The following is a 26,929-nucleotide window of genomic DNA, read 5'->3' as shown; positions in this document are numbered from 1 at the left end:
TTGAAAGCCAACCCAGGTATTTAACAGCTGAGTAATTATTGCATGGCTTCAAAATACCAGTATTTATGGGTTTATGGAACACGATAATTTGCAACGGTAAGTTATGCCTGCTGACTGAGGTGATGACACAGAGCAGTAATTTTGGAATATGTAAACAGTGGGATTCAGCACATATGTGAAAATAACCTTTCTCTGTGTCCTTTAGCACCACTGACTGGAATGGAATATTATGTTTGGAACCAAGGGATAGAGTTAGGACACCAACACTTAACTGTTGCCTCAAGAACTATACCATTACATGATTGTGAAATAGTACTTTGCCTCTTGAAATGTCTGAGATTTGGCCTACTACTTTAAAAAGCAAAAAAATAATATATTTAATGTGCAGTCCGTTGCCATACCTGTTTAAGAATGGAATTTTTAAGGTACTTTATTATTAGGTAGAAAACAGAATTCAAGACTTGTTACTGAAATTATTCACTCCTTTTTTTTATTTTAAGGGTGAACCAGGAAAACCAGGAGAACAAGGATTGACAGTAAGTGCTTTTCTCTTCCAGTTTGCTAAGAAACTGTAACAGATACATGACATACACTTTTTAAAATGTGAAATTCCAAAAAGCTTTATAGGTCTGTATTTCTTAACCTTCCTTTGTCACAGACATTTGTGAAGAACACATGAGAAAAACATCCTCTTTTTACATACAGTCGCCTGTCACATAAGGCCAACTTCTTCTTTAAGCTTGCAGAAGTAGAGGGAAATAAAACAGCTAAGGGCACAGCAAAGCAAAGAACAGCCAAGCCAGGTGTCCCCAGTTCGTAGCCCCCACTTATCACTGTCTCTGAAGTTGAGCTGTTTCTACCTTGAGACTGTTGAGCAGCACAAGAACCATCTACTTGCTTTAAGGGCCAAAATCCCAGCTGTCTCTGTGGCAATAGCTCTGGCCCTTTGCCTGATGGAACAGTGAAGACACAGCACAGCATACCGAAGCTCTCAGAATATTCTCCTCTCCTGAGGTTTTGGTTTTTTCCTGTGTGTGAGAATGTAACAGCCAAATGAATGCATTTTTTACAAATATTCGGATATGGGAGTAGATGTTTTCTGTTGCATCAGGAACTAATTAACCCTATTCATTTGGAAGCAAATTGAAGCTCCACTGGTTGTAAATCAGCTTCAGCCACAGGGTAAGGCATCAGAAGTTTCTGCCTGTCACATATTCCCAGAACTGTGAAACATGCGGTGGTTTTTTATCCCTTAAGATCTCCCTAAACACTCATGGTCATTCTTATTTTTATGAGAGATGACAGAATTGTAGCCTGTGGCATGTGGTTTTGATTCCTGAATGCTTCTGAGAAGGAAGATTATATGCCTAGCAATCAGTGCAGATATGATTGCTATCTGTTTGAATTTATGAAGTTTTAAAGAGGTGTGTGATATTTTACCTTGACAAATTGCAAAACATTTTGAATTGACAAAATCCAATATCTTTTGGAAGAAAAAACTAAGATCTGAGACTTGGAAATACCTGCTGTGATCAAGCAGTTAAAGTCCTGTACTTTTTCGTTTTGAGATAATGATTTAACAAAACCAAAATCAAAGCCTCCCAAAGGTACCACCTAGTGTTCAAGCATGCTTCCAGGCTCTTTTTTGTTCTGTCCTTTTGGTTTCTGAGCACCTGTTAATAATAGGTGCAATAGCTGGGAAGGGAGAGGTTTTTGTTTGTTTTGTTTTATTTGGAATATTCTCCTATTTGACCTCTGGACAAAACTCACTCAGATTCTGCAACAGTGTCTTCTTTCTATTCAAGACCAGATCTTCAGGGTCACAGAATCCCTGAAGGCTTTTAAAGCAAAACATAGTCCGTCACCTTTTAGTCTCCGTGTTTAGAAGAGTGCCACTGGTCTAAAGTAACCATCTGTGTGTGTAAGAACTAAAGAACTGCTACTGATCTGTTTCTCTAAATGCAGGTGTGTTTAAATGGGGAGAAAAGGTGTTTTAAAAATCGAATCAGCAAGCTTGAGTTACAGAAAGAGCCCAGATTACATGAATTTCCAACTCCAAATGCCTGCTCTAAAAGTCAGTCTGATGGCTTAAATGTTAGATTGTGTATAGATCAAGTAAAGAACATAAGAGTATCAGGGAGGTAATTAATTTCTTTTTATCCTTCTTGGTGCTTCTGACATACTTTTTATGCCAGTACAGACTTCCAGACTCTCTTCACTGTGGAAAGTGCTACAATTATTCAGGTGCTTTCTAGCTGCTTCTGACACCTTCCATCATGCATTTCTGCACTTAGATATCTCTCTATTTCCATATTGGAAATTGAGACACTACTGCAGAAATGGCTGATTTCCCCACAAGTATGCTGTAAAACTGTGTTGCCAGAGAAAACAGGTATAGTTTGCTGTGGAGAACACAGGCCTCTGCCTACCTGAGATACTTTTTCTGGATTATCCACGTATTAGCTTTTCAAAGTAAATGAAAATGGAGACCTCTGCCTGGAGGAGCTTCTAGGTTAATTCTGCAGGAATTCTTTTATAAGGACTTGCCTCTGTTTCACACCAAGAGTCTGAAGCCTGAATTAGCTTCCTGGTTTTTTCTTCCTGATGAAAATGAAACTGTGAAGTCAGTGGGTCCCATAAGGAACTACCAGTCCTGGTCTTCCAGAGGTCCACTTGTTGGGGTGTACAGTGGTTTCCTACTTCCCCACATGTCCAAGGCCCTTTCCAGTAAGAAGCAAGTACTGTGGCATGTACTCTGGTTCTTTGTCCAGGATGGAGGCAGGACAGAGCCAAGGAGAGCACCAGATGCTGTGAAACAATCCCTACAGTCTGGATGTACTTGCTGAAGGTTGTGGAAGCTGAAGGCTGTTCGTAGCCTATAGGATCACACCCTCAGCAGCTTTAAGTGCCATGGTGCTGTTCAAGTTAAGAAGAGCTGCAAGCCCGATTATAATAAAGGGGATAGAAGCTTTTCTCTTTCAAAAGCATTTTTAACACCTGTATTTGGTAACATGCCTTGGTATTTCTAGATGAAGGTACAGGTTGTTGATAGAGCTGGTAAACTCAGTTTTAACCTGTGAATCAACAATGTCACAGCTTGAAATTACTTAGTTTTCTATTTTCTCTTCTTACAAGAAGTGGAATAAATTTCTTGAAGAGCACAAGATAGTAGATAATGACATAACAGTGCTTCCTGGCTTGTGTCTCAGAATGTACCAGAAGCCTACTACACATGTTGAGTAACTTGTGACCTACTCAAATAATGTGTGCCCTGATTCACAAAAAGTTGAAATAATTTGAATGCATTTGGAGTTCTGGGAATGTTCATGTTCTCTTTTCAGTGAAGTTGGAAATCCAGTAGCTCTAGTGAAGACGTGGCAATTTACTCCAACTGCGAATCTGCTGCCATGTTCTCCTTAATTTGTAATGAAGTTCAGTGTCAATAAAGAAAAAGAAAATCATGTTTCAGATGATGTTGAGAGAGGGGGCAGTAATAACCTTTTTGCCTCTCAGGCAGGGGAGGTCTGCTTGGACCATATACAGAGAATGACATTTAAGTTCTCTGGCATGAGTTCTGATTTGACACGAGAGAGCTTAGCCTGTCTTAGGTACACAAGGGAAATTTGCCTTGAAGACAGGGAATGGCTTCTCTTTTTCCCAATTTCCAATGTAAGTATGTGTGGGTTGGGGCAGAGTCGTGGGAGGAGAAGCTTAGGAAAGCTAGTTGTTGCTTACAGGGGTCTCTCATCCCCTGTTGAAAATCTTTCCAGATTGTTGGAGTGCCAGTGTGCTTCTATTGCTCTTCTATCCTTGCAGTTCAGATGTTTGGGAGAGCTGTTTGCAAGGGTTTTTTGGCTCTGTATGTTGCTGTGTCAGGAAGAATCTGTTTTTGAGCCAAGAGAGTTCAGTTTCTTTTTAGGTAAGAATGGAGGCTTAGGTTTAAGTTAGAAAGGTGTGACTGTATGCATCTTTAATGTTAGAAGGAAATGTAAGAATGACTAGTTAGTGGTAATTTGTGTCTGGTTTCCATGGCACTTGAAAGCCCTGCAGATCTACTTTCTACAAGAGTTGAAGGTATCATTCCTCTGTGCAGAAAGGATTAAGAGAAGTCAGAGGGAGGCCAAGCAGTGGGGCGACCAAAGGGATTAAGTTTTGAAATGTTATGTGGAACTAGCAAAATGTACGCTATGCAAGAGGGAAGGCCAGTAGTTTCCTTAGCTTTTCAACCTTTTCAGTAAAGTTGTGTACTGCCTCTCATATTTCATCTTTCTTCCCATGTCATTTGTCTGCTCTTCCTGGTGATAAGGACTCTTAAATACCACACAAGAGTTTTTCTGTTTTATCTTCTCACTTTCAGAATGAATTATAAATGAATTTGTGATTCTTTTCTACCCGAGGGCTAGGATTTCTGCTTGCAGACTATTCATGAGAACTTAAAGTGAGTCAGTGATGAGCAATCTCAAAGACTGACACTGATAGATTGACATTTTCAGATTCATGAGCTGCAATAGGATAGAAGCTGTACATGGGCTGTTTTTGTTTCTAATTTCCATGTGGAGAGTGTTTCGTGCTTTTATGTTTAAAATACTTTAAACTAGTGCATAGTAATAAAAATTTGGAAGATCAAAATTTACAATGTTTTCAGCTCCTTGGAAAAGAAGTAAATTTAAACATGTTCAGTGTGTGAATCAACCACTTCTTGCCACTGAAAAAAACCCGTATATTATTTTATCCCCCCAAATTGGCTTTAAAGACAGATAAGTAATTTTACAGATGTTTTGCATAAACAGAACACTCCAGAATAACCAGAGAATTCAGGTAAAGGTGTCTCTTTGCAAAAGAAATCTATACTATAATGATTAACCCAAATGCAAAATCCCTCTGTTTTAAGATGTATTGTCTTCCAAACTAGTAGTTTTGTGCTTATACAGTCTTGCTGGGCATCTGTTCAAGAAAGTAAGACCTAATGTTACTGCTTTTACTAGTTATTCAGAATAAGAAGGATGTTCTTCCAAAGGATATTGCCTTTTTTGTGAAAGACAGTGGAAAAGTGTAACCTTGCAGTTAAGTCTGCAAAATGTCACATCTTTAAAATGAATTAATATCCATTTTTCATCTTATGTTAAAATGAACAAAATGAACTCACAGGGACCAGGCAGAACTGACTGGGAACCGCTGCTGGCTTCAATTCAGTCTTTCAGGCCAACGGTCAAGGCCAGATCCTCAGCTGGTGTGAATCTTCATAGCTCCTCTGGGAAACTACTAATTGTGATTTTGTTTTCAATGGCCAGAGTTCTGCAGCAGCCTTCTTTGTTTCATTCTGGTAGCACGTTCATAGTAAATTTTATAAGGTGTTGTTCTTAAGCTGTTTGGCTGCAAAAGTTTACTAAGAACTAGCAGATGAAGTGGAAATTCTCAGCCTGTGCCTCTCACAGCAACTGTTCTTTTTTCCCTAATACAATTTCATTGGCCTTAACTTGCAGGAAATCTCAGGAACAATAGTCTTTGGCATTGTAACCTCTGTACTTCAGTAATGGTTGCCACAACAATGACTAAGAGAATGATGATAAGAAGCTCTGCCTGAGCACTAATTAATAGTTATTGCCACTCTTTTTATCAATTAAGGTAGATAGCATGGGAAGGGGACACTGCTTAATCAGAAGTTAGATGAATTTCCCGTCATAGTTAATCTGTTTTCTTAGCTGGTCGTTCTTTTATCTAGGTGATTCATCAATACTAAAGCATTGCAGATTTCAATACTAGTACTCTAGAAATTGCAGTCTTTATGAAACACTCCTCAACCACACAGGAACAGGTTTCCAGAATTACACTGTGTGCCAGTTACACACAGAAAATGGGATCAGCAGGTAGAACACAGGCTCCACTGAAATGCAGATGAATACCTTGTATGAAACCTGTGCTTTCCTCTTCAGGTACATCTGCTAGTTCAGGTTTTCTTCTTAAGTTCTTTATGAAGTTAGACTGGTAAGAAACTGGTTTGCGGGAGTAAGGAAGTGATCGCGCCCCTGTACTCAGCACTGGTGAGGCCACACCTCGAGTACTGTGTTCAGTTTTGGGCCTCTCACTACAGGAAAGACATTGAGGTGCTGGAGTGTGTCCAGAGAAGGGCAACGAAGCTGGTGAAGGACCTGGAGCACAAGTCCTATGAGGCGGCTGAGGGAGCTGGGGCTGTTTAGTCTAGAGAAGAGGAGGCTGAGGGGAGACCTTATCGCTCTCTACAACTACCTGAAAGGAGGTTGTAGTGAGGTGGGTGCTGGTCTCTTCTGTCAGGTGGCTGGAGATAGGATGAGAGGAAATGACCTCCAGTTGTGGAGGGGAGGTTTAGAATGGATATTAGGCAAGATTTCTTTACTGAAAAGGTTGGCAGGCATTGGAACAGGCTACTCGGGGAAGTGGTGGAGTCACCATCCCTTTAGGTATTTAAAATACACGTAGATATGGCACTTAGGGACATGGTTTAGTGGTGGACTTGGCATTGTCAGGTTTACAGTTGGACTTGATGATCTTAAAGGTCTTTTCCAACCTATATTGTTCTGTGATTCTATTCTAAGTGTTTAACGATTCTTATAGGCACCAAAGGGGAAATATCTGTTCTCAGGGACAGTCTTGGAACTTCTTTTGTCCCACAGAAATATAGATACAGTACCTCCTACAGGCTTTCTAGTTACAAAGAGCTTTCACTTTACATAGGAAGTATGGAATTTTAGAAAAATAGGACTTTGCGGGTGTGGGGGTTGCAAAGCTTTGGAATAAGAGAATTTTTGTATGACAGTGTATTGCACCATTGTGATGTTTTTGCTGTATAACTTTTTCAGTATACAAAAGCATTCACTTTTTCATTATATTTGTGTTAGGCATTTTCATTTGGTGTTTGCGCTCACTGTCCGTAAACTCTGATACCTTGTAAAATAATCATTACTGCTACCCCAGACCTGCAAATTGAAAATGCCCAAACTTTCTATTTCATACATTTTTTAAATGTTAAGCAACTGAGTCACTAGAAGTTGAATACAAAAACACCTTGAGAGGCTTTTGCTAATGTATCACACCCTGAATTACTGTGCTTTGAAACTGCAACTTTAACCTTTACAGGGCAGAATTATTTCTTGTTTTGAAGCTTGCTGAAGCACAATGAACAGAGTAAGCTTAAAAGGAAAATATAATTGTAACATTAGAAGGGAGGTCTAGGAAGAATTCTGGACTCAGAACATTTGTTCTAACTACATTTAGGTCAGTATTTTCGGGGGGGGGGGTTGTATTTATTCCAGATAGTTATTTGTCAAGGTCCAACTGAAGTGTCCAACTTCATTCAGTCATTTCTGTGATGCCAAGGTTTGACATGATACAAGCTCTGGAGGTCTGTTGATTTCAGAAAACAGTGATTGAATAATGGCATTCATAGTGGAAATATTTTACCTTTTAAAAACAAAATTACACAGACTTTTATGAACATTTGTTTATCCTTGGTTACCCAGTTTTCCAAGTGCTTAAGTAACTATCAACTAATTCTTCATCTCCAGAGAAACAGATAGCAGTTGAATTTCTTTGGAGCAATGCACCTTCTTTTTCCATCTGTTGAGGAGCCATTTGAATGAGAACCTAATTCAGTGAAGCCCTGCAATAGCTTGTCATAGCTGCCTAGCTAGATTACTCTATTGCACATGATGGCAAAGTGTTCTTCTGAAGTGTTCATATCTGAAACAGTGAGAACTATTTTAAATTTTTATTATATTTAGTTATCCTCCTATTCTGGGCAACTCTCACAACCAAAATTTTCAGCCCTCTCAGTCTCTTGCTCAGAGAATGTAGGTAACATAGAAAATAGGCACTTTACAGCAATTCCGGAGTGTTTTACAGTTTTTTGAAGTCTTTTTCTGTTAGTAATTTAATTTCAGGTTTTCAATTTAAGTGGCTGCTGGGAGGCTTCTGTGGGGGAGGGATGGAAGCTGTCAGTGGATGACCTGCTAAGTTTCCAGTGGCTTTGAGCTTCTTTCCCAATGCTAGGGAGCAGTGCTTTAAAGAAAAATTGTTCCTATTCAGCTATGGTTTACAGTCTGAACATTCAAAGGATAAGCAGCACATTATTATGTGTAAATTGTGAAGTGTATCACTTTAGGTAAGCTTTTAATTGCAGTTGGTTTTCTGAGCATACCTTTTCTGAAGGTAGATGTATTGTTAAGAACTGTTCTGGTCATCAAGCGGCATAGTAGCTCAATGGGCATGAGACACCAGAGCCATTACCAGTCAGAGTAAAGGCTTAAGTACCAGAAATGGAAAACTGCTAATTGTATAAAATATTTATTGATAAGTATCTACTGCTTCTTTTCTCTGATTCATTTTAAAGGCACAATAAGAGCAAGACTATGCTTCTATGTAAATATTTTCTTATTCAATAAATCCTCTGGAGGAGCTGGAATGATGGCAATGGTGAGGGGGAAATTCTGGGGAAAGGTCTTTTCCTGGAGACATCTGCAATGTCTTGAATTATATCCATCCCACAGGCTGACAGCTGCAAGCAGCAGGCACAAAGTGCTCAACAGAGCAGCACATTTAACAGTTTACTTTGGGGGACGGTATTAATAAATGAATGATCATTTTACCTTCAAATAGTAACTTTGTATTGAGGGCTCCCAAATGGTAATTTAATATAGCTGAATGTCTTTAGGTTTTATTAGCTTCTTAAGCAGTTAGAAACTGAAGTGGCAATATCCATTCCTCGGACATAAAAGTAGCAGGTATGAGCCATGAAAGTAGTCATCAGTTGTTCTGTATTCAGTCTGGCCTACTGATGGACAGATTTTTCGTAAGACCTGAAATACCCCCAAAATGCAACTGGTTAATACGCAAAAGGTCAACAGATAACTGATGCCTAGGACATAGACGTTTGGAGCCTATTCTGGTAATGGTGATGTAGGAAAGCTCTAGTTTGAGCATTAATTTCTTGGAGTTTTTAAGATGTTAGCCAAATTTACATCTTTCTCACAGAAGAAGGGGAGGATTGCTGGTTCATCACCTGCCATGGCGTCAGGCACTGGAACAAACTTTCTTCCTTCTCTGGAATAAAGGGAAAAAACCTGTTTGTGGAGTATGTTGTTATATCCGTGGTTCCTTACCCAACGGGCCACTCTCACCTACCAACATCCTCTTGATTTGTTTTACCTAGTTTTTTCCCTATCTTCAGCTTTCTTGGAGACTGTTTGCAAGCAGTGCTTAAGAAATAGGCTGACCTTCATTGACCACATTCAGTATTACTGGTGTCCTCAACCTCTAGCAAATCTTAGGGTTAGAATTCAGGCACTTACTGAAAAGAAGACCTGATTTAAACAGGAGGTTTTTTGAAATGCAGTGGGCTGGGGGGATTTTTCTCCAGTCTGAAAAAGCAGATTATCACTCTACTCACTGCTCTGATCATGACCAGTGCTGAGTGCTTGGGTACTTTTGCTTCCTTTTGAAGATAAGGGAGTAAACTTGTCACCCTGCACCTCACAGGTAGCTTTCCATTAACAAAATCTGTCCCTACAGTCAAAAGGAGATGCTTACAAGACCCTAGTTCTGCTGAGACAATCAGGCAAAAGTTTCAAGAAGCAACACTAATCTATATGCTTTTGCAAGGCTTGATGCCTCAGACATATGAATCCACATTTAAAACTGCAAGGCTTTCATCCACATCAGTGGATCCAGGACCCAGAACTACCACCAGTGGAGCTTTTTCATGTTAGCAGTTTAAAGTTGCATCCAAGCAATGTTCCAACAAGCCCTGTGTCTACTAATAGTGGAGGAGTCTGCCTAACTTCATGCTACCTTAGGAATAAAATTGGCCCTGCATTTCAAAGCAGCAATCCTTTTGTTTTTCTGAATAATTGCAGTTCTACTATCAATGAATTCTTTTATTCTTTCACGCATCAGAAGGATTTGGATTCTCCGGTTTTGGCTTTTTGTTTTTCACCCTCATGGAGTTAGAATTCCCTTTGCTTGATATAGCACCAGCACCCACAGACTGCACCAGCACCCATAGTAGGAAGATGGGAAAAAAAGTGCATAAGAACTGCAGCAGACATGGTCTGGCTCTTACCAAAACAGACTGCCAAAATGTCAAAGACATGGTTGGCTGATCTATTTCACTGCTGCCTCCTCTCTCCACTGTAGCCACAAACCACCTGGGTACTTCAGAGACACCAGTTGAGAAATGGGTCCTATTAATATCAATGAGACTTTGACTTCTGTGTGACATTAAGCAGTTAAGCTTTCCTGAATTGAGATATGTCTTCCTGCCTTCACAGGTCATGGGGACAAAATGGTGATTCTTTACTTCCCAAGAGCATTCTTAATGATTCCTGAAGTTAATTCTTAATGATTTTTCTCTTAACTTGCAAGTAATGGCACAGATCATGTGTTGGGTAAAACATAGTCATGTATGCTGATACCTAGAAGGTGAGGAGATTTTAAGGCTTATGCCACTCTCTATCTTAAAAATACTTGTTTGCATAAATATATGCTGCTGAGCAGATATATTACTGTGGACACACGACTGGCTGTTAGCTGGTATCAGAAAGAGAAAAACCACAGTCATCTTAATGCTGACAAATTTCCAGATGGGTTGGAAGAGAAAAGATTAGAAGGGGGGAAAATTCGAGTCTTCCGGTTAGTTCCTAGATCAGTTCCAAAAGAGAAGAGAAAAGATCCATTGTGCATTTTGCGCATAAAGTTTTACTTTTCCTTGATGTATAAAACATCAGCTGGTTTCAGTCCAGGATCAGAATGCTTACACAATAAGACAGTTTTAATTGGTCATTTCAGTTTAAATTGGCTAGAGTTACAATGTTAATTGAATTGTTTTCCCTTTGCAGGGACCTGAGGGGCCTCCAGGACAAAAGGTATAGTATAAACAACAATACTGTGAAAGTGATTATTCCTCCTGGTGCCAAATTGCTAGCAGAAAAGGTGAATGGAATTAGCTACTGTACACCGCATTAAATCAGTTAGTTTAGGCTCTGAATTTTGTTTTTGCAAAATGCAGCCATATGATGTGAGACATCAGATTTCTCATTTCCCCCATCATAGGAAGTTCAAGCAATGTAGAGCAGACTGTTTTCAATCTGTCTGCTTAACTTTCAGGTGAAAAGGTCACTATAATTTTCTTGTTCATGCACTGGTACCACTAGGAAACCAAAGTTAAAACCTTGTGAAAGGTGGGGAGATAGAGTTTCTGATTAAATGCATGTCCTTTCTCAAGTAGATCAGTGCCATATGACTAAAAAATTGACCAGCAGAAACAAAGGACCTAGGTGTTGCTGATAAATGGTGCTTGGTTGGCGGTGTTCAGGTGGTCTGCTGGTGTCTTCCTGTTCCTTCGGTAACCTGAGACCTGACTTCCTGGGAACGCTTTCAGCATTATTTACGCTCATTAAAGCTGACTGCCTCAGTTTGATGGAGTGAGTTTAGGATTTATGGAATTACACCATTAAACCAGTCCTAGATACATCAGCAATAACAGCTAGTAAGTGGCACTTTTCCAGCATCTCGCCCACGCACTACCAAGGCAAGTCATTTTCTAGTTGATTTCAAAAGATTAAAAAGTTGTATGGAAGATATTTAATAAAACAGGCTTAATTTGTATAAAGAAAAAAGAAAGAGGAAAGGCCTAAGTAGTATTAACGTATGGGAGAGGGCTGTCACCTCTGTTTTTCTTCTTCTGAGATAATATTCTTTAAGGTGAAGGTTTGCTTGCATCTGTTCAAATGGAACTTTTTGAAGAAAAGAAAGAAAAACCTGCTGCTGTGTAAAAATGTAATCCCAAAGCGTAAGAATTGGTGGAATTTTGTCTGCTGTGAGCTGTACAGAGTTTGCAGGCTGAAGGAGAGGACTACCCTTCATGTTTGGCAATGAAGGAATACAGCATTGTAAAGCTGTACTAATGTCTAAGTTGCCATTATAAAATTATACCCTAAAGCTCGGGGAGGAGGGTATTTTACATGTACAGCATCAGCTAAACCCATGTGCTGATGAGCTTTTGAATATATGGTAAACTTTTACATGGAATGGTAGAATCAGCTTTATTTACACTTTCTAACATCCTGTGTCTCGTAAGTTATAAATAGGATAGTTTATCGAGGCTGATGGTTTAATGCCCTCCTGAGCTTTGTCTTCTAGTTTTCTGGAAGAATTATACAAAGATGTGAAAATGCTCACTAGAGCCCCTTTGCAGTGGCTAGCAGTCATGACCATGCATCCAGCAAAAAGAAGCAACAGGAATGCCAAAGTGGAAGCTTTGGGAGTAAGGGGAGAGCATTTTGGGTCATGGAGATACGCTGGGATGCCATTGTATTATTTCTTACTGATTTGCAGCTCTGTTATGAGCTGGAGCCTCCTGGGCATTCAAATGTTGGAGGTTTTTTGAGGCCCTCATGACTTGCTTCCTTTCCTTTTCTTATTTCACAGGATTTCACAATTCTATTCATTGACAAACATGTGCATCCATTCCGGATGCATTCCCTTTGGGTGCTGGTGCCCTTTGGGTAAACCATTTCTAGAGAAACCTCTAACCAATATGAATAGAGGGGGAAATGTCATGCACTGATTCTTGGGATGGAGAGAAAGCAGGGCATGAAGGGATTCACAGGGTGCTTATTTGTTTTAAGAGTCCTGGGAAACTGCACATTTCACTGTCAACAAAGCCTCTGCCTTTCCCAGTCCCCTGGCCTCTTTTTAGGGTGCCAGCCCTTCAAAAAGCTATCACATTTTTGTATGCTGATAAAGTGTTTATAAATGAAAAATAAAAATAATGCTTTCAGTTTCCTTGCTGAGCAACACCATTATTATATAAAAAGAGGAGAACACTGTGTAAGCATATGCAGTTTTCCTGGTTTCTTCATGCCTCAGGTTTTCACTGAACATCTGCAGCAAGTCGCACAAGTTCCTTCAAAAAAATCGTCCATCTTACAGAAACTTAGTGTAAGAGCTTTGTAAAAAGATTCCTCCAATGTTACAGGTCAATGCTAATATTTGGCTTTCCTTCTTTGTCTGGCCTGTGTTGGTGTTTAAATTTTGATTGCAGTAATACTGATGCAATTTAAAAGGGTATCTGTAATTTGCACTGTCAGGCTGAATTGTTGCAGATTATCTCTTAAAAGCTCTAAAATAGATTGGTGCTACCAGTTATTGAGCTTGAAGCATCACTCTTGAAGCATTAATCGTTTTGTTCAGGTGCTATGTTCGATTGTGTAGGATCAGTCTTAAAATTTACTGAAAGCATAAAATGGAATTGCATTTTAATTCTCACATTTCTTCTGAAGCATTCACAATATTACAAAGCAACCATCAGCTTGAAGTTTGTTTCTGGAAGAGGCTGTACAGTGGGACAGTCATTAAAATGTACAACATGAGAACATGTGTGATTAGTATAAAATCTCAACTGAAAAGAAATCTTAGCTTGGATAAAAATTAGTTTTTGAAAAATTTATTGCAGTTACAATAAGCAAGCATTCACCATCATTTCTAAGGTACTGTATTAAGAGATGAAAGGTTTCACGACCTGTTTAATTTGCTAAACACTGGCGTCTGTTTCCCACCAGGGTTCTGTCGGAGTGCCTGGTGTTCCAGGGAGAGACGGACAAGTGGTGAGTTCACTGACTTTGTCAGCACTGGCATTATTTATGTCGTTGATTAAAGCTACTTAGGGCTTGTTCACATGAGCAATGTGCAACCTTACATCCAGAGCTGTGGTTTCAAATTGGCTTCATGGAAAAGACTGTACAATCTGGTTTGTGCTCTGAAGTAATTTTTTATAGTTTTACTTGAACAGGCAGCAAATGTAAATTAATTAAGCTGGAAGTCTGATGTTCAGATTTGATGATGACTGATAGGTTCCAGAGAGAAATGCGTATTAGTGGTGTGCAACTTTAGACAGTATATTTACAAACTAAGTTTTTCTGCAGATTTTTTTTTTACTTTTTGTTAACTGAGTCCTATGATACAAACACTTATGTTGATACTGGGTATTTGTACAGTGCCAATACATTGTTAATACAACTATAGAGAATAAAAAGAGAGTGGAAACACAGGTGGACAATAATGTGAAAGTGAAGTTGGTGACAAAAATGCAGAGAAATAAATCAAACAGATATGTTCTTGAACACAACCAGGATGAAATGCTAACTCAGGCAAGTCAGTGTCGTCTTTCAGTGCCGTCACCAAGTTAACTCACAGTTCAGAACAGCCCTCCATAAGGAGAGGTCACAGTAAAGTAGCAGGGCTGTTTCACAGCATTGCTAAGGTTTGTTGGCAAATCTGGGTGGTGAAGTTTAAATAATATCCCTCCCTGACTGTAAACAGTATTATCCATCTGTTCTAACAAGCACTAACATTCTTAGTGAACGTCAAAAGCACTTGCAGGGAATACCAAAAGGAAAATGTATGATACAGGTTGTTCACCATGTTTAAGCAGCAATAGATGGTAGTGTATAAGGATCATGTTATAGAATCCCTTCTTCTGCCTCCCTCCCCAAGAGCCCTAGGAATAAAAGCTCTAAAGTGTTTCAAATAATTTAATTTAATTCCTCTTTCCTAACAAAAGAGATGTATTGTTTCTAATAGCATAAAATACAGTATTAGACCTGTGTTTTGACAGTGGTTATAAGAAATGATGTAATAATCAGTTATTTCACTTTAGTGATAATGCTAGGAACCTATTTTTAAAATATTCAGAGTATTATGACTACTGTGGAACAACAAAAGAAAAAATATTTAAAATTAGCTATATATAACAAACAAGAAATTATGAGAAAATATTATGAAACAAATTTGCATTAAGACCTGAGATTTTTTCCTTCATATTTTATAGCTGCATTCAATTGCAACATGAATGGTAGACAGTACTCGCCAACACAGATGCTGTTGCTGTACATAATGCAAGTAATTTTTGTGACCAAAGTATGAGTGAAAAGCCAGTGAAGACACACTTTGTAGCATGATTTTCTTTGGATGTGCAGGAAGATGTAGGAAGACTGGACAGGATGAAGTTGCAAACCACATTGAATAGAATAGAACTGATGGTTCACATTTTATCCAAGAGCTTTACTTTTAATAGCATCATCACACAAACTCTAGCCAGAAATCTTCACTCAGATGAGCACAAAAAAATGGATGTTGATGAAATAAGTCAAATGTGCAAAACTTATCTGATGATTAAAGTGTCATTTTGGGACATGTGGAATTTTTTTAAGCTGTATTGGCAAGGTTGTTGTATGTCTATTTTTTGGAGGCCCATGACTTACCTGCAGTCATGTTTCATGGGGAAGAAAGGACTTATGCAATTGCCTTTGATTAAAGGAAAATGCAAACAGATCTTTAAATGCTGTTTATCAACTTTAAGTTGTGCTTTAAAACCAGCTCCTAGCTTTTTCAATTTATGGTTTTATGTTTATTTGATTTATTTCAATATTTATGACATCTAAAAATTTGAAGACATTCTTAAATTATTACCACTTTAATAAAGACATCAGCATATTTTTAGTGTAGCTGGACTATTTTACTTTTGACTTTTAAGAAAAGAAAAAATTAACTACTAAACTAAAATCTAGATACCAGGACAAAAACCATACAAATAAAAATGAAATGTGGTCACATTCTTTTTTTTGTTTTCACAATCATTGGTTGATATTGACTAGCAAGCACTTCCTTATGTGCAGAAAATATATTATTTTCATGTAATACTAAGCAGATGAGAAGTTGAATATTGATATCTCTTTTAATAAATAGATAACAAATTCTGCTAGCTTGGAAATAATGGCAGAAATAAGTTAAACTGAAGCAGTATTTATTTAAAGTTAGAAAGTACAGTGGTGCGGCCTAGGACTCCCATGCTAATATTTTGCTACCAAACGGTCCATTCTTCCAATTTCTATGAAAAAACAGATTCTCAGTGCAGTGTGACACAGAAGATATTGTTGAATGAAGACCAGAGCAGTAATTTTAAGAGCTGGGCTGTACTATGAGCTGGCTGCTGGCACTCCTGGCTTTACTCATACAGATTCATCTTGATTTGCAGAATAGTTGAACTCGACTTGAATGTGTGATGCAAGTCATCCCCTTTTAGAAGTTACGTAGTTAAAAGGCTTTACAAAAGCCTTACTGTCTTGCTAGCCTTTTAATCAGTGAGCTCGCTCTGTCAAACAGCAGCATGTGCAGTGCACTAAGTTCCAAGTTAATATTTTTTCTTAGTTTAAAAGGCAGTGAGTGTTAAGCACATGCTTAAAATTAAGTGTGTGTGTATGAATGCTTTCCTCATCTGGACAATGAAATATTTTTCAGCCGATGAATGTCAGCAGTGAATTAGCTTCACTCCCTCCTTAAGCAATTGAATAATACAGAGTTAGGTCATCTCCATCTTATTTGTGTCTCTGTAATTTTCCTTTTCCTTTCCCTTCACCTCTTCTTTAATTGAAATAGTGGATTGTGGGAGACGATTGACAAGTCTGACCAATAGGTCTGGGAATGAGATCATAAATTCTGAGTGCACTTAGAACAATTTTCTAATCCCTTAACATATGAACCACTTCTCTTAGACAATCACTAGATATTACAGTAAGTGTAATTTTACATGACCCACATGTTTTTGCAGAACTGCTAACTTGTAGATTTTTCTTGTGTTAAGAGTAGCAGCAAAATCATTGCCATAAAAGCTTCACACATTTTTTTCTTTTAGGCCAAATGCAATGAAGCATTACAGGTAGTCTTGCAAGGGCATTTACATTCTTTGTTTGTTCCTGCATCTGGGAAACTACAGCCACACTCTGCTTAGCTTGTTGAGAACAGTAACTGGAAAGGAGCTGCCTAATAATACCTTTGCAGCTAGAGAGAGTGTTGTCCCTGGGATGGACAGAAACCTTCTGAGATAGCAAGGAGTCTTTCTCAGTGCTCCCTTTCCTTTGCAGACTGTTGTGCAATCCACCTGTAGCAGGTCGCTTCCTAGTAAGATGCTACGGGAGATAACCTTCCCTTTCTCCATCCCTGGCAAGAGGTCCTCAGGCACTCAAACAGTACGAAAAAGGATTATACCTGCATGGAGATATGAGGTTGCAGTGATCTAGGGCTAGCAGATCCCTACAATAATCATGTTGAAATGGCCACAAAGCGGTTCTTAGAAAGTTCAGCTATGCAAGTATGGACTACATATTCTCATATTTGTTAAGTGGTACTGATTTGATAAGGACTCCCAGTGACTGCAGCAACAACACAAGGAGAAAAGGGCAGGTTCCCTAAGTAAGGATTGCATTTGGCCTGAAGGAACCCCCTTTCTGGAGTCTGTGCAACTAAGTCTTTTTGTTTTAAATAAGAGTTTGTCTGGAGTGCATAAACCCCCTCACTCTATACTTCCATGGAATGGTTTTTCTTACGTAGTACTTGTATTTTGGGGTTTCTTTTTTGTAAGGGTGTATTGAGAACAGAATGCGTGGTCAGGACCGTTCCCTTCATTTCACATTGTTTCAGTAGTTTGACAATAACAATTTGATAAACCTCAGAAGAGTTTCCCTTCTTATCAGTAGACTTAGTCTGGGTGTGCACATTTCATATTGCTTTCTTCATGCTTCTTATTACTCTGATTTACATGTTTTCCCCATCAGTGTGTACTGTACTATGTAGGGGACACATTTTGAAAGTAGTATTATCACATTTCTTTAGAGAAATGAGGAAGGGTATGCGTGTATTAACATTTTTTTTCAAATATAGAAGTATGAAGGAAGGAAACATCATTAAATGTAGTTCACAAATTCTCAGACAGATTTGCAGGCCAGCTGAGTCTTGTTGAAGAGTCTTTCCACTTAATTTCAGCTGGTGAGTGGTCCAGGAGAGATTTCCAGTCCTTAAACAAACAATTTTAAGTTACTTTTGAGGGGGGTGAAAAGCAAGTTGAAAGGAGGTAATTCAACGCTGGTTTGAAATGGAAATCACAGTAACATGTCTGAGAAACCACTTTTTCCCCTTCTGTCCTCATTTATGTATTTCAGAGTAAAACTAGACTGGATTAGGTTTGGGGGCCTCTTGTATTTCCTTATCCTTAAAATTGATTACATTCTAGTGACTGAAAAATATAGCAATACTGACAGCCTTTCTTCTCAGGGTGAAGTGGATATCAACCAGCTGGTGTAGGCAGTTATGAATCTCACCAAAACCAAACCTATTTCAGAACAGCAGCCTCCAGGCTGTTTTTCTGTTACAAACAAGAAAAGCTGGGGCCTCCAGCCACATTATTTTTAGCTGATTAATTCTGGATATGAAGGTACATGCCTCCAGGGCACAGAGCACTCCAGTAAGGAGAAGCATGCTTTCAACTGCCTTGACTCCTTTGATATGGACTCAAGTGGGTGATACATTTTCAGACCTGTTCTGAAGTATGTTTTATGAGTTCATATTGACAGATTTTTCTCATATTAGCAGCAGAGCCCCAGCAGTGCTCTACATATTTGAGTGCTCATCAAATTCAGATTCACTTCAGTGTAAGCATTAAGACTGCCACTACCGTGAGAGTATCTGAGGAAATTACTACATCTATTTATTGGGCGGGGTGCTGAAGGATGTTCTTTGCCCAAATATAGGAAAGACAGAAACATTCTATCAATGTTAATACAGTTATACAGTTAATATAGGCTTGAGAGTGCCAGGACTTGAAGCAAGGTGTTCTGGTATGCTGTTCAAAGGAACATCCTTCTGGTTATTCTTTGAGTTACCTGAAACTCCTGAAGTGAATGGCTGGTTAGGTGTATTCTTGGCATGTTAGCATTTTGTTTGCCCTGGTAATTGATATGCATTGGAAGAAAAACCCAAACATTTCTGAGTCCTAGAGCATTTTGTTGAAGCCAGTTCTGGAAATTATCAGAAGGTTTTGAATAGCTAATGGTGATCTTCTACATAACTCATCCAGTCTCAGTCATGCATTGACATTGCAGTTTGCTGATGGAACAGTCTCCTTTCTAATGCATTGCAGTAGTGACAGTAACTTACTTTGTTTAGAGTGCTGCTACTTTTGAGGAAACAAAGCGCCTGTCCTCCCATCAGGGCATTTGGGGTTAACATGTGGAACTTAATTGGTGTTAATGGCAGCTCCCCATCCACAGATTAGCTCCTGTAACATGTTAAAGACTTTCCCATTATTGACAGCAAACACAACATTGCAATGTTATCTGTTTGAAAATGCACCGTCATTATTCCACTGACGGGTACCCTGCAATTTCTCTGTGGCGTTATAAACAACAGCAAAAAAATCCGACTGTGTCTGCAGCATTCTTCTGCGTAAGTGGTCATCAAATAAATTACTGGAACATTTATACTCTCCTGCTGAGTTAAGCTGCTTGATTTGGGGTAAGTGAAAGAACAATAGCACATTTGCTGGAAATTTTTATTTCCACCATTCAGAGACCATTTGTGAATTCAGCAAACTGGATCTGAATAAATTTGGATGCTGGTGGTGAATAACTGGGAACTTAAGTGCTTACAAAGCTTCTAGTGGCAGTGTCCTTTTTTGCAGTATGCCAGAGGCTAGAGAATTACCTTCTAGTACTACATAGTTTTTACATGAAATTTGGGGAAAGGCAGCTTTTCTAGCATTTTCTAGTATTTTATGGTCTATTTGTGTAGTGGGTCATGTCAAGAAAACAGAATCCTTTTGGGGTTGGTCCAGTTACTCAAAGGCAAGAGAAAACAACTTTCTATGAAACAGAAGTTAACTGTTACCTAAAGAGTATTTCTGATGCCATATTTGCAGGTTTACCAGTTTGGGGCATGACATTTGTGCATCCGGTAGTTTTGTTAGTGCTTTTACAAGTACAGCAAAACCTCGGTAGACAGTACATTCAGAAAAGGTGGTGCTAGCACCACAGCATCCCACTAGACTATTTCTCTGTCAATCACAGTGTCAGTTAAGCCCCACATTGCTGAGACAGTATGTGGAAATCATAGCCCATCTCAATGCCAGTAGGGAGAATTTATTTTTGTTATGGTATATCGTGGTTGTCCCACGTGATGTTCATTGCATGGCACAGCTTCTGTGGTGTAGTCTAGCTGAGAATAAGAATGCAGGAGGAGGGCAGAAAGGGCTAGTGACAATTCCTTTAAACTGAGTACTGAGACATTTCACACCTCCCCACACCATCTTTCCCACAGTCCATCCCTTTCAGGGAAAAGTTCCAAGGGGATACTCTGAGGGTGGCTTTGCACAATTTCTCTGGGCCTTGCATCTTTTTCTTGTGTGAGGGTGCAGTGTGGCCCTCATTACAATTTTAACTGGGATCATGGGTTGTGTTTTAACATAGGCACTAGAAAGTTTTAGAATGTGTTGCGTTTTAGTGATTCCAGTCCCTCTGTCTCTGAGTGATGTTTTCTCAGGAGTTCATGACTGCAGAAAGGCAAGCTATGACCTAAAATCAGAAATGCTATAAGACAAAGTTGCTCTTTAAATGGGAAAAAACACAGGTGAGGCCACTCTTGGAGTACTGTGTTCAGTTGTGAGCTCCTCGGTACAAGAGAGACATGGACATACTGGAGAGTCCAACAAAGGGTCTCAAAGATGTTTAAGGGACCGGAGCACCTCTCCTATGAGGAGAGGCTGAGAGAGCTGAGGCTGTTCAGCCTAGAGAAGAGAAGGTTCAGGGGGAATCCCATCAATGTGGTCAAACACCTGAAGGGAAGGTGCAAAGAGGATGCGCCAAGTGCTTTTCAGTGGTGCCCAGTGGCAGGACCAGAGGCAATGGGCACAAACTGAAATGCAGGAGGTTCCTTCTGAACAACGGGAAACACTTTTTTTACTGTGAGCATGACTGAGCACTGGCACAGGTTGCCCAGGGAGGCTGTACAGGCTCCATCCTTGGAGATATTTAAAAGCTGTCTGGACGTGGTCCTGGGCATGCAGCTCTAGGTGACCCTGCTTGAGCAGGGAGAGTTGGACCAGATGATCTCCAGGGGTGCCTTCCAACCTCAACCATTCTGTGATTCTGTGAAAGAAAAAAAAAAAAAAAATATGCTGTCTCAATTTGAAAGCTAGGTGATGTGCAGAAGACAATTGTTTTTGCAGCCTAACACTTTTGCTGTCAGTGCTATTAAAGAGAGACTGCAATATGAGTCAGGAAAGACACCATGGCCTGGTGAATGTGAAAAATATGGATCTAGTTTTATAGCTTCTTTCATTTTACCAAGTTGAAAAGCAGTCTGATTGAAATTATTGCATCAGATGACGTTGAATATCTAGTTTTCCCTTGCATGCATCATTCTTTGAACAGCAATATAACAGTCTTCAGCCTTTTAACGGACAGCTATACTTTTTGTTCATCTCCAAAAGACAAACCTGTGGCGCTGAAGCATACTCATAGAGTATTTTGCTCTCCAGTTTTAATATATGTTTTGATTAATAAATAAGTAAATAAACTAAATGGAAGGAAAGTAATTAACTATACTTCCTAACAGAAGTATTGTTTATTATTTTCATGCCAAGAATCAAAATTGTCCTTTGGGACCAATATTCCTAAAATAACACAGTATTTTAGTATATAGCAAGGGAAGATCTATCAATCTACTCGCCTTCAAAATGTTAGCTGCTGTTTTGCTTCATAACTACTTTTGGAACTTCCTAACCAATGGGAGGTCTGTGAAGGCTTTGCTCCTTTTTGGGTTTGGTTTGGGGGGTGGTGGTGGGTGTTTTTTTGGTTGGTTGGTTAGGCTTTAATGGACCTGTTAACATATCTGCACATAAAGCCAGACTGTGATGCCTACAGGACATGCAGCGTGAAAAAGGGAGGCTCCCTGGCACAAAGCTTGTTTTGCTGTGCACTGGGAATGTTCACCAGGGGTAGGATATAGAGTAGCTTACGTGCACTCTATACATTTTATTTCATCTTATTACTCCCTGATTCCTTGTATGGACAAGAAAATAGGATTCTAAAATAGGGAAAGGAATATTGTAGGTATGACAGAAAATTATTTTAGCCCCTGTTCTTCTGGCCATTAGAAACAGAAGGATAATCACTTCAAAAGCATAAAGCCACAAGGGCATTTCTGTGCTGTCCTTCTAGGTTTGCCTTCAATCTTTCCCATTCCCAGAGCTAATTTCTGCTGTCACTCTGACTAGTACTTTCATTGCCAGAAGTGTAGTGCTGGCCATAGGAAAGTCGCATATAGGTCAGTAATAAGACTGTTGGTATGAATAGGGATTTACTATGGGTGACAGCCTAAGGTTTTCACTTTTTTCCAGAGGAAATCATATAATTCTTTTGTCCCATTTTTGCAGTCTCCTTTTTGTCACAGCAGTAGCTCTGTGCATTCATAGCACTGATATGTAAACCTGGGAGGAAAGTGCAAGCTTGGGACTTCAACCCTTTGATTAGAGTTTTAAGCCCCTGAAAGTGTCAGCCGACAGCAGCTGTTTTAAAATGAAGGGGAGAGAAACAAACTTGTTTGGGGTGTGGGGATGAGGAGAAACAAGTGCATATTCATTGGTCCCTTCTGCTTCATTTTGTCAACTGGCAGTTTTCTTCAAGTGCCATTAGGTCAATCCTTTAGGACACTTATGCCTAATCTCCCAACAGCTTTAAATCCTGACCACTAATATAGCAAATGCCTGTGCTACTATATCAGCCTTAGAGCTACTGTCGTACAAAGGAGCCTTGGAAAAGGGCCGACTCAAATGGCTATTTAATTCCCTGTGAGTTTAATGGTACCTAACACTTTTTCTCTGGCTTGGAAAATACCTCACTAGAGTTTTGCTAGAACCTCGATGGTTTTGTTTTATGTTTTGAAGTAGTCCAACTCTTGATGAATTTAAAAAGTAATTGATGATCCTGTTACCTAATTTAGAAATAGAATGGACCCTGCTTTCATGGAGAATTGGAGTTTATGTATCTATGATTAAAATATGACTGTGGAAATAAAAAAGAGAAAAGTCCTTTCTTAATGGAAGGCTTTTATGGAGGATTCGAAGATACATGTTGTTGCATTTGGAACAAGCCTTTATCTTAACTCCTCTCTAGCTTTAGAGTAGAGGGTTGGTTCATCATGTCTACCAAGTTTGAATACTGTATGAAAATTTTCCTCTGAGTTTCTGACATGCCAATAATCTAATTTGATTACTATGTTAGCCATTGTATTTAACTTTTACACATTTTTATTCATTTGTATAGCAAAGGCTTTATAGAAGAATGTAGTTGCAGGCTTTTTCAGATCTTTTTTTGGATGTTATTTTAACATGCTTTGCTGCCCCAGAAGTGCAATGCAGTTGTGTACATGAGGGTTACCAAAGAAGATGATAGGTATTTCTTGTAAAGCTGAGACATACTTCCACAGAAGGTTTTACATAATAAACCATCACCCCTGGTTCTTTTACAATAAAGTTTAACCATTGCTTTATCATTTTACCTAAAACAAATAATAACTGTGTTTTTTCCATAAATCTGGGAAATAAACACTAGGAAATGTCTTTAAGGGTTTGTTTCGTATTCTTTCTTGTTTGTTTGTTTGATTGGTTTTTTTGTTCTTAAATTTGAGGGGAAAAAGAAGTTTGTAAATAATTTTTATTTGTTGATTGACTTATGAAAATTATTTATGACTCCTTGAACTGTGGAAGAATATATATACTATCCATTAAACATACCCCAAATTTGGAATATTGATGTAATGCTGAAAATTTTTAAATCTTTTAAATCTGCTTTTCAGCCAGTAGTATAAGAGTATGAAAAATGGACAAGTAAGGTACATTTAAAAAATTCAAAAGCTGTCTGTTCTTCCAAACTCTTCCATTTCTGGAATGAACTCTTGTCATTTTTCTTCATTATCTCGGCCTTCCGTATGAGACCAGAAGCACAAATGTCAAAATCATTTAAGATAAGCCTTTCTCGTAGTATTTCTAAGTTGTAGAGAAGAGGAAAGCATTGGCAGTCTTGCTGGGAAGACTGTGCTCCTAAGGTTAATTGGCCAGCTTTTCAGAATCATAGAATCATAGAATGGTTTGGCTTGGAAGGGTCCTTAAAGATCATCTAGTTCCAACCTCCCTCGCAGTTCTGTTTTCTGTTTAGTTTGACATCTGTGTATTTCTGCTATCTTCAGTAGAATTATTTCTTATCCATACAGGAGTTAATTAGAGTTAATCCACCCTAATTGATGAAATAAGGCATTTTAGTGCCCAACTGTGGAGTACATATCCACGGAGTCTTTTTAAATTTTGTTTATCATTACTTACCCAACATGAGACAGTAGGGGAAATGCTGTTAATATACTTCATCATGTCTTTCTTCACCCCATCTTTTGTTTTCTTTGCCTTTAGGGTGAACCTGGTCTGCCTGGCATAGCAGGAGAGAAGGGAGCAGCAGGGCTTAAGGTTGGTTTTAAAAATGGATTAAAAACAGAAGCACACAGTACGCGAGTGCATGTATAGATGACAGTCATGCTTTCCAACTTGGGTTTATATTCTGACTGGCTTTTAATGATCTGCTCCCTCCAGTGATCAGTGCTGTAAGAGGCTTTACACATTTCACCATAAAGAAGCATATTCTTCTGCTGTGCATGTATAATTCCAGTCAGTGGCAGTGACGCATATGCATCCACTGCCAAGTGAATGCAATATGCCTGCAAGTGTTTGGGAATTTGGGGACCTTTTTAGAAAGGCTTTGTTTATGCTCCTTACAATGAGTTTCAGGCTTCTTTTCAAGAATTACTGTGGTCAATTCTTTGACAAATATCAGGGTTAAGTCTTGAGGGCCGATCCTGCTATTATGGAAGTTAGCAAAGCGCCTCATTAGGAGCATAATTACATAAGAATGTCTCTTTGCACTTATTTTACTGTTAAATAATTTGTTCTGCTGTTTTAATACTGAACAAGTCAAATAGAACATAAAGCTTATGATAACTTCGTTTAAAAGAAAGCTCGCTTTATCCGAGATGATGGGATCTGTAGGCCTCTTGGAACGGGTAATGCTAAATTCTAATCCCATCAGCTGCGAGCGTGCGTCTTTGGTGCACATGTGCTCCTCAGCTGATTCTGTGCATCACGCTGCTGCTGACAGACACGCAAGGCAGGCTCTTTACGTTTACTGACTGGCTGCTTGTCCATCAGGAATGAAAACAACCCATTTGGGAGCATGACCTTTTCTTACTTTGTATACAGAAGAAGCCAAATTATGGCGGTTGATGCTTAATTTGTATTCACAGCTGTAGTCTTTGAGTTGCCTAGCAACTGCCAGCCATCTGAAGGGGCAGAGATGAGCCAGAGTGCAGTTCTGAGCCAGAAATGCAGAGATGAGTTGTCAGGGTCAGGCTGGTGTGCAAAAGTGCATTTGCCATTGAACCAGTTTTTCAAGCAAGTTACAATTTTGAAAAATAATGGATGGCTATAAGCAGCCATCTTTTTGTTACAGAGAATGTAAGGAGCACCAAAGGCTCTTTGCTCTGAATTGGTTATGAGTTAGTTCAAGGCACTTAAGGCATTTTGTCTCTCCTGAGGAGCCTTCTAAGCCATTAACAGAATTATGAGACTTTCCCCTCACATTCAGCCTTTGGATTTTTCCTTTGTTCATTCCCAAAATAAGGAGAACCAAATGTAGGAGTCACCTAGGTCCTGGCAGGCCACTTCACAAAGACATATGCCTGTTTGTCAGGGTTTAATCTAGGGGGAAAGTCTTTAAATGCAAATCATTAAGCTTTTAAAATTATGTTGAAGATATATTGTCTGTTGAGTTCTATTAAATTTACACATTTATTCTTTATTGAAGATTTTCTTGTTGGATTTTATCATCTGAGACAATGTCATCAGTAGTGACATAATTGTTAGTAACTGACATACTAATGATTCAGTTAGTATTATTAATGATAGTAATACTAACACTTTGATTTTTGCTTGTGTTAGTAACTTACGACTTCTTTGCTCCAATTGTTTTCATCAGGGTGACCCTGGAGAACGAGGAGAAAAGGTGAGACCTGTTTCACTTCCTTTGTGGTGGTTCTGTTTTGGAGAACTGCTTGGAGAATTGCCAATGCACTGATTTGTAGTTTTAAAAGAAATAAATACAGCTACTACCTAAAACTTGAGTGGCATTGTGCAGCCTTTACGAGTGTCAAATAATACCTACTAATGGAAGTTACTGATCTGAGATTACTGCAGTGGGATTAGTCACAGAGAGCAGTGGTCATGTGTTAAAGGCTGCACAGTTGAGCAACTGTGCAACTAATCCTAACTATGATTAGTCTCAGAAAAAGATCAGCCTGTTGGAGTAAATGAGAGATCCACACATTTCTCATAACTTGGTTTCAATGCTCTGTCACCTGTGCAGAGTAAAACAATTAGGTAACAGAGTGATAACTGCACAGACTCTAAATGATTATGGGTAACCAGTTCTCCACATACTAAAAGTGAAGCCCTCCATTCTTGCTTGGATCAGTTTAAGAAAAAGCGAGGGAATCTGCCCTGATGATCTTAGGCTATAGAGTGTCTGGAGAGGTACCAGCAGCACAAATGGTACACTAACAGTGCTCTGACTTGCAATGAGTTAGCGAGGAGTTACTTCTCTGACATTCACAGTTATGCCAAGACAAGATGAGGGGGTGGGACAAGCTCCGTGCTGCAAAACATGGGTGTCGTTCTGCTCATCCAGGGAGAGTGGCCAGTAGGAGCATCTGTGTGAGAGTACACACTGAGTGAGAGTCAAGCTTCTGCATCTGTACAAGGGCAGTTTGAGAAATGGCATAAGCCTTGTTTTGAATAGGAATCTGTACACAGCCTTGTCTTCTGCGAGTACGCTGAGACGTGTTTTTAAAAAGTAAGTTGCTTATATTCAGGTGCAATTTGCTCTTGAGAAATGTTTACCCATGTCTTTGCAGCTGCAGTTGAATTTCACTTCCAGATCTGTGTAAATCCATGTAATAGCAGCTGGAAGCA

The 26,929-nt window shown here is 39.1% G+C and overlaps 1 protein-coding gene across 1 annotated transcript in view; it reads left to right on the top strand.

The window, feature by feature from the left end:
• The window catches only part of COL25A1 (collagen, type XXV, alpha 1), a 307,286-nt gene that overhangs the window by 231,982 nt on the left and 48,375 nt on the right, over positions 1 to 26,929 (top strand). The window contains exons 10-14 of the mRNA XM_010561056.1: positions 501 to 536; positions 10,869 to 10,895; positions 13,593 to 13,637; positions 24,323 to 24,376; positions 25,938 to 25,964. Of these exons, the coding sequence (XP_010559358.1) occupies positions 501 to 536; positions 10,869 to 10,895; positions 13,593 to 13,637; positions 24,323 to 24,376; positions 25,938 to 25,964 (189 nt within the window). The remainder of the gene's footprint in view (positions 1 to 500; positions 537 to 10,868; positions 10,896 to 13,592; positions 13,638 to 24,322; positions 24,377 to 25,937; positions 25,965 to 26,929) is intronic.

The sequence above is a fragment of the Haliaeetus leucocephalus genome, unplaced genomic scaffold, assembly GCF_000737465.1.
Source record: "Haliaeetus leucocephalus isolate CR32 unplaced genomic scaffold, Haliaeetus_leucocephalus-4.0 Scaffold140, whole genome shotgun sequence".
In the NCBI taxonomy this organism is placed as follows: Eukaryota; Metazoa; Chordata; class Aves; order Accipitriformes; family Accipitridae; genus Haliaeetus; species Haliaeetus leucocephalus.
Note: the sequence above shows the minus strand (reverse complement) of the source record. Positions and strands in the feature narration are given on the sequence as shown.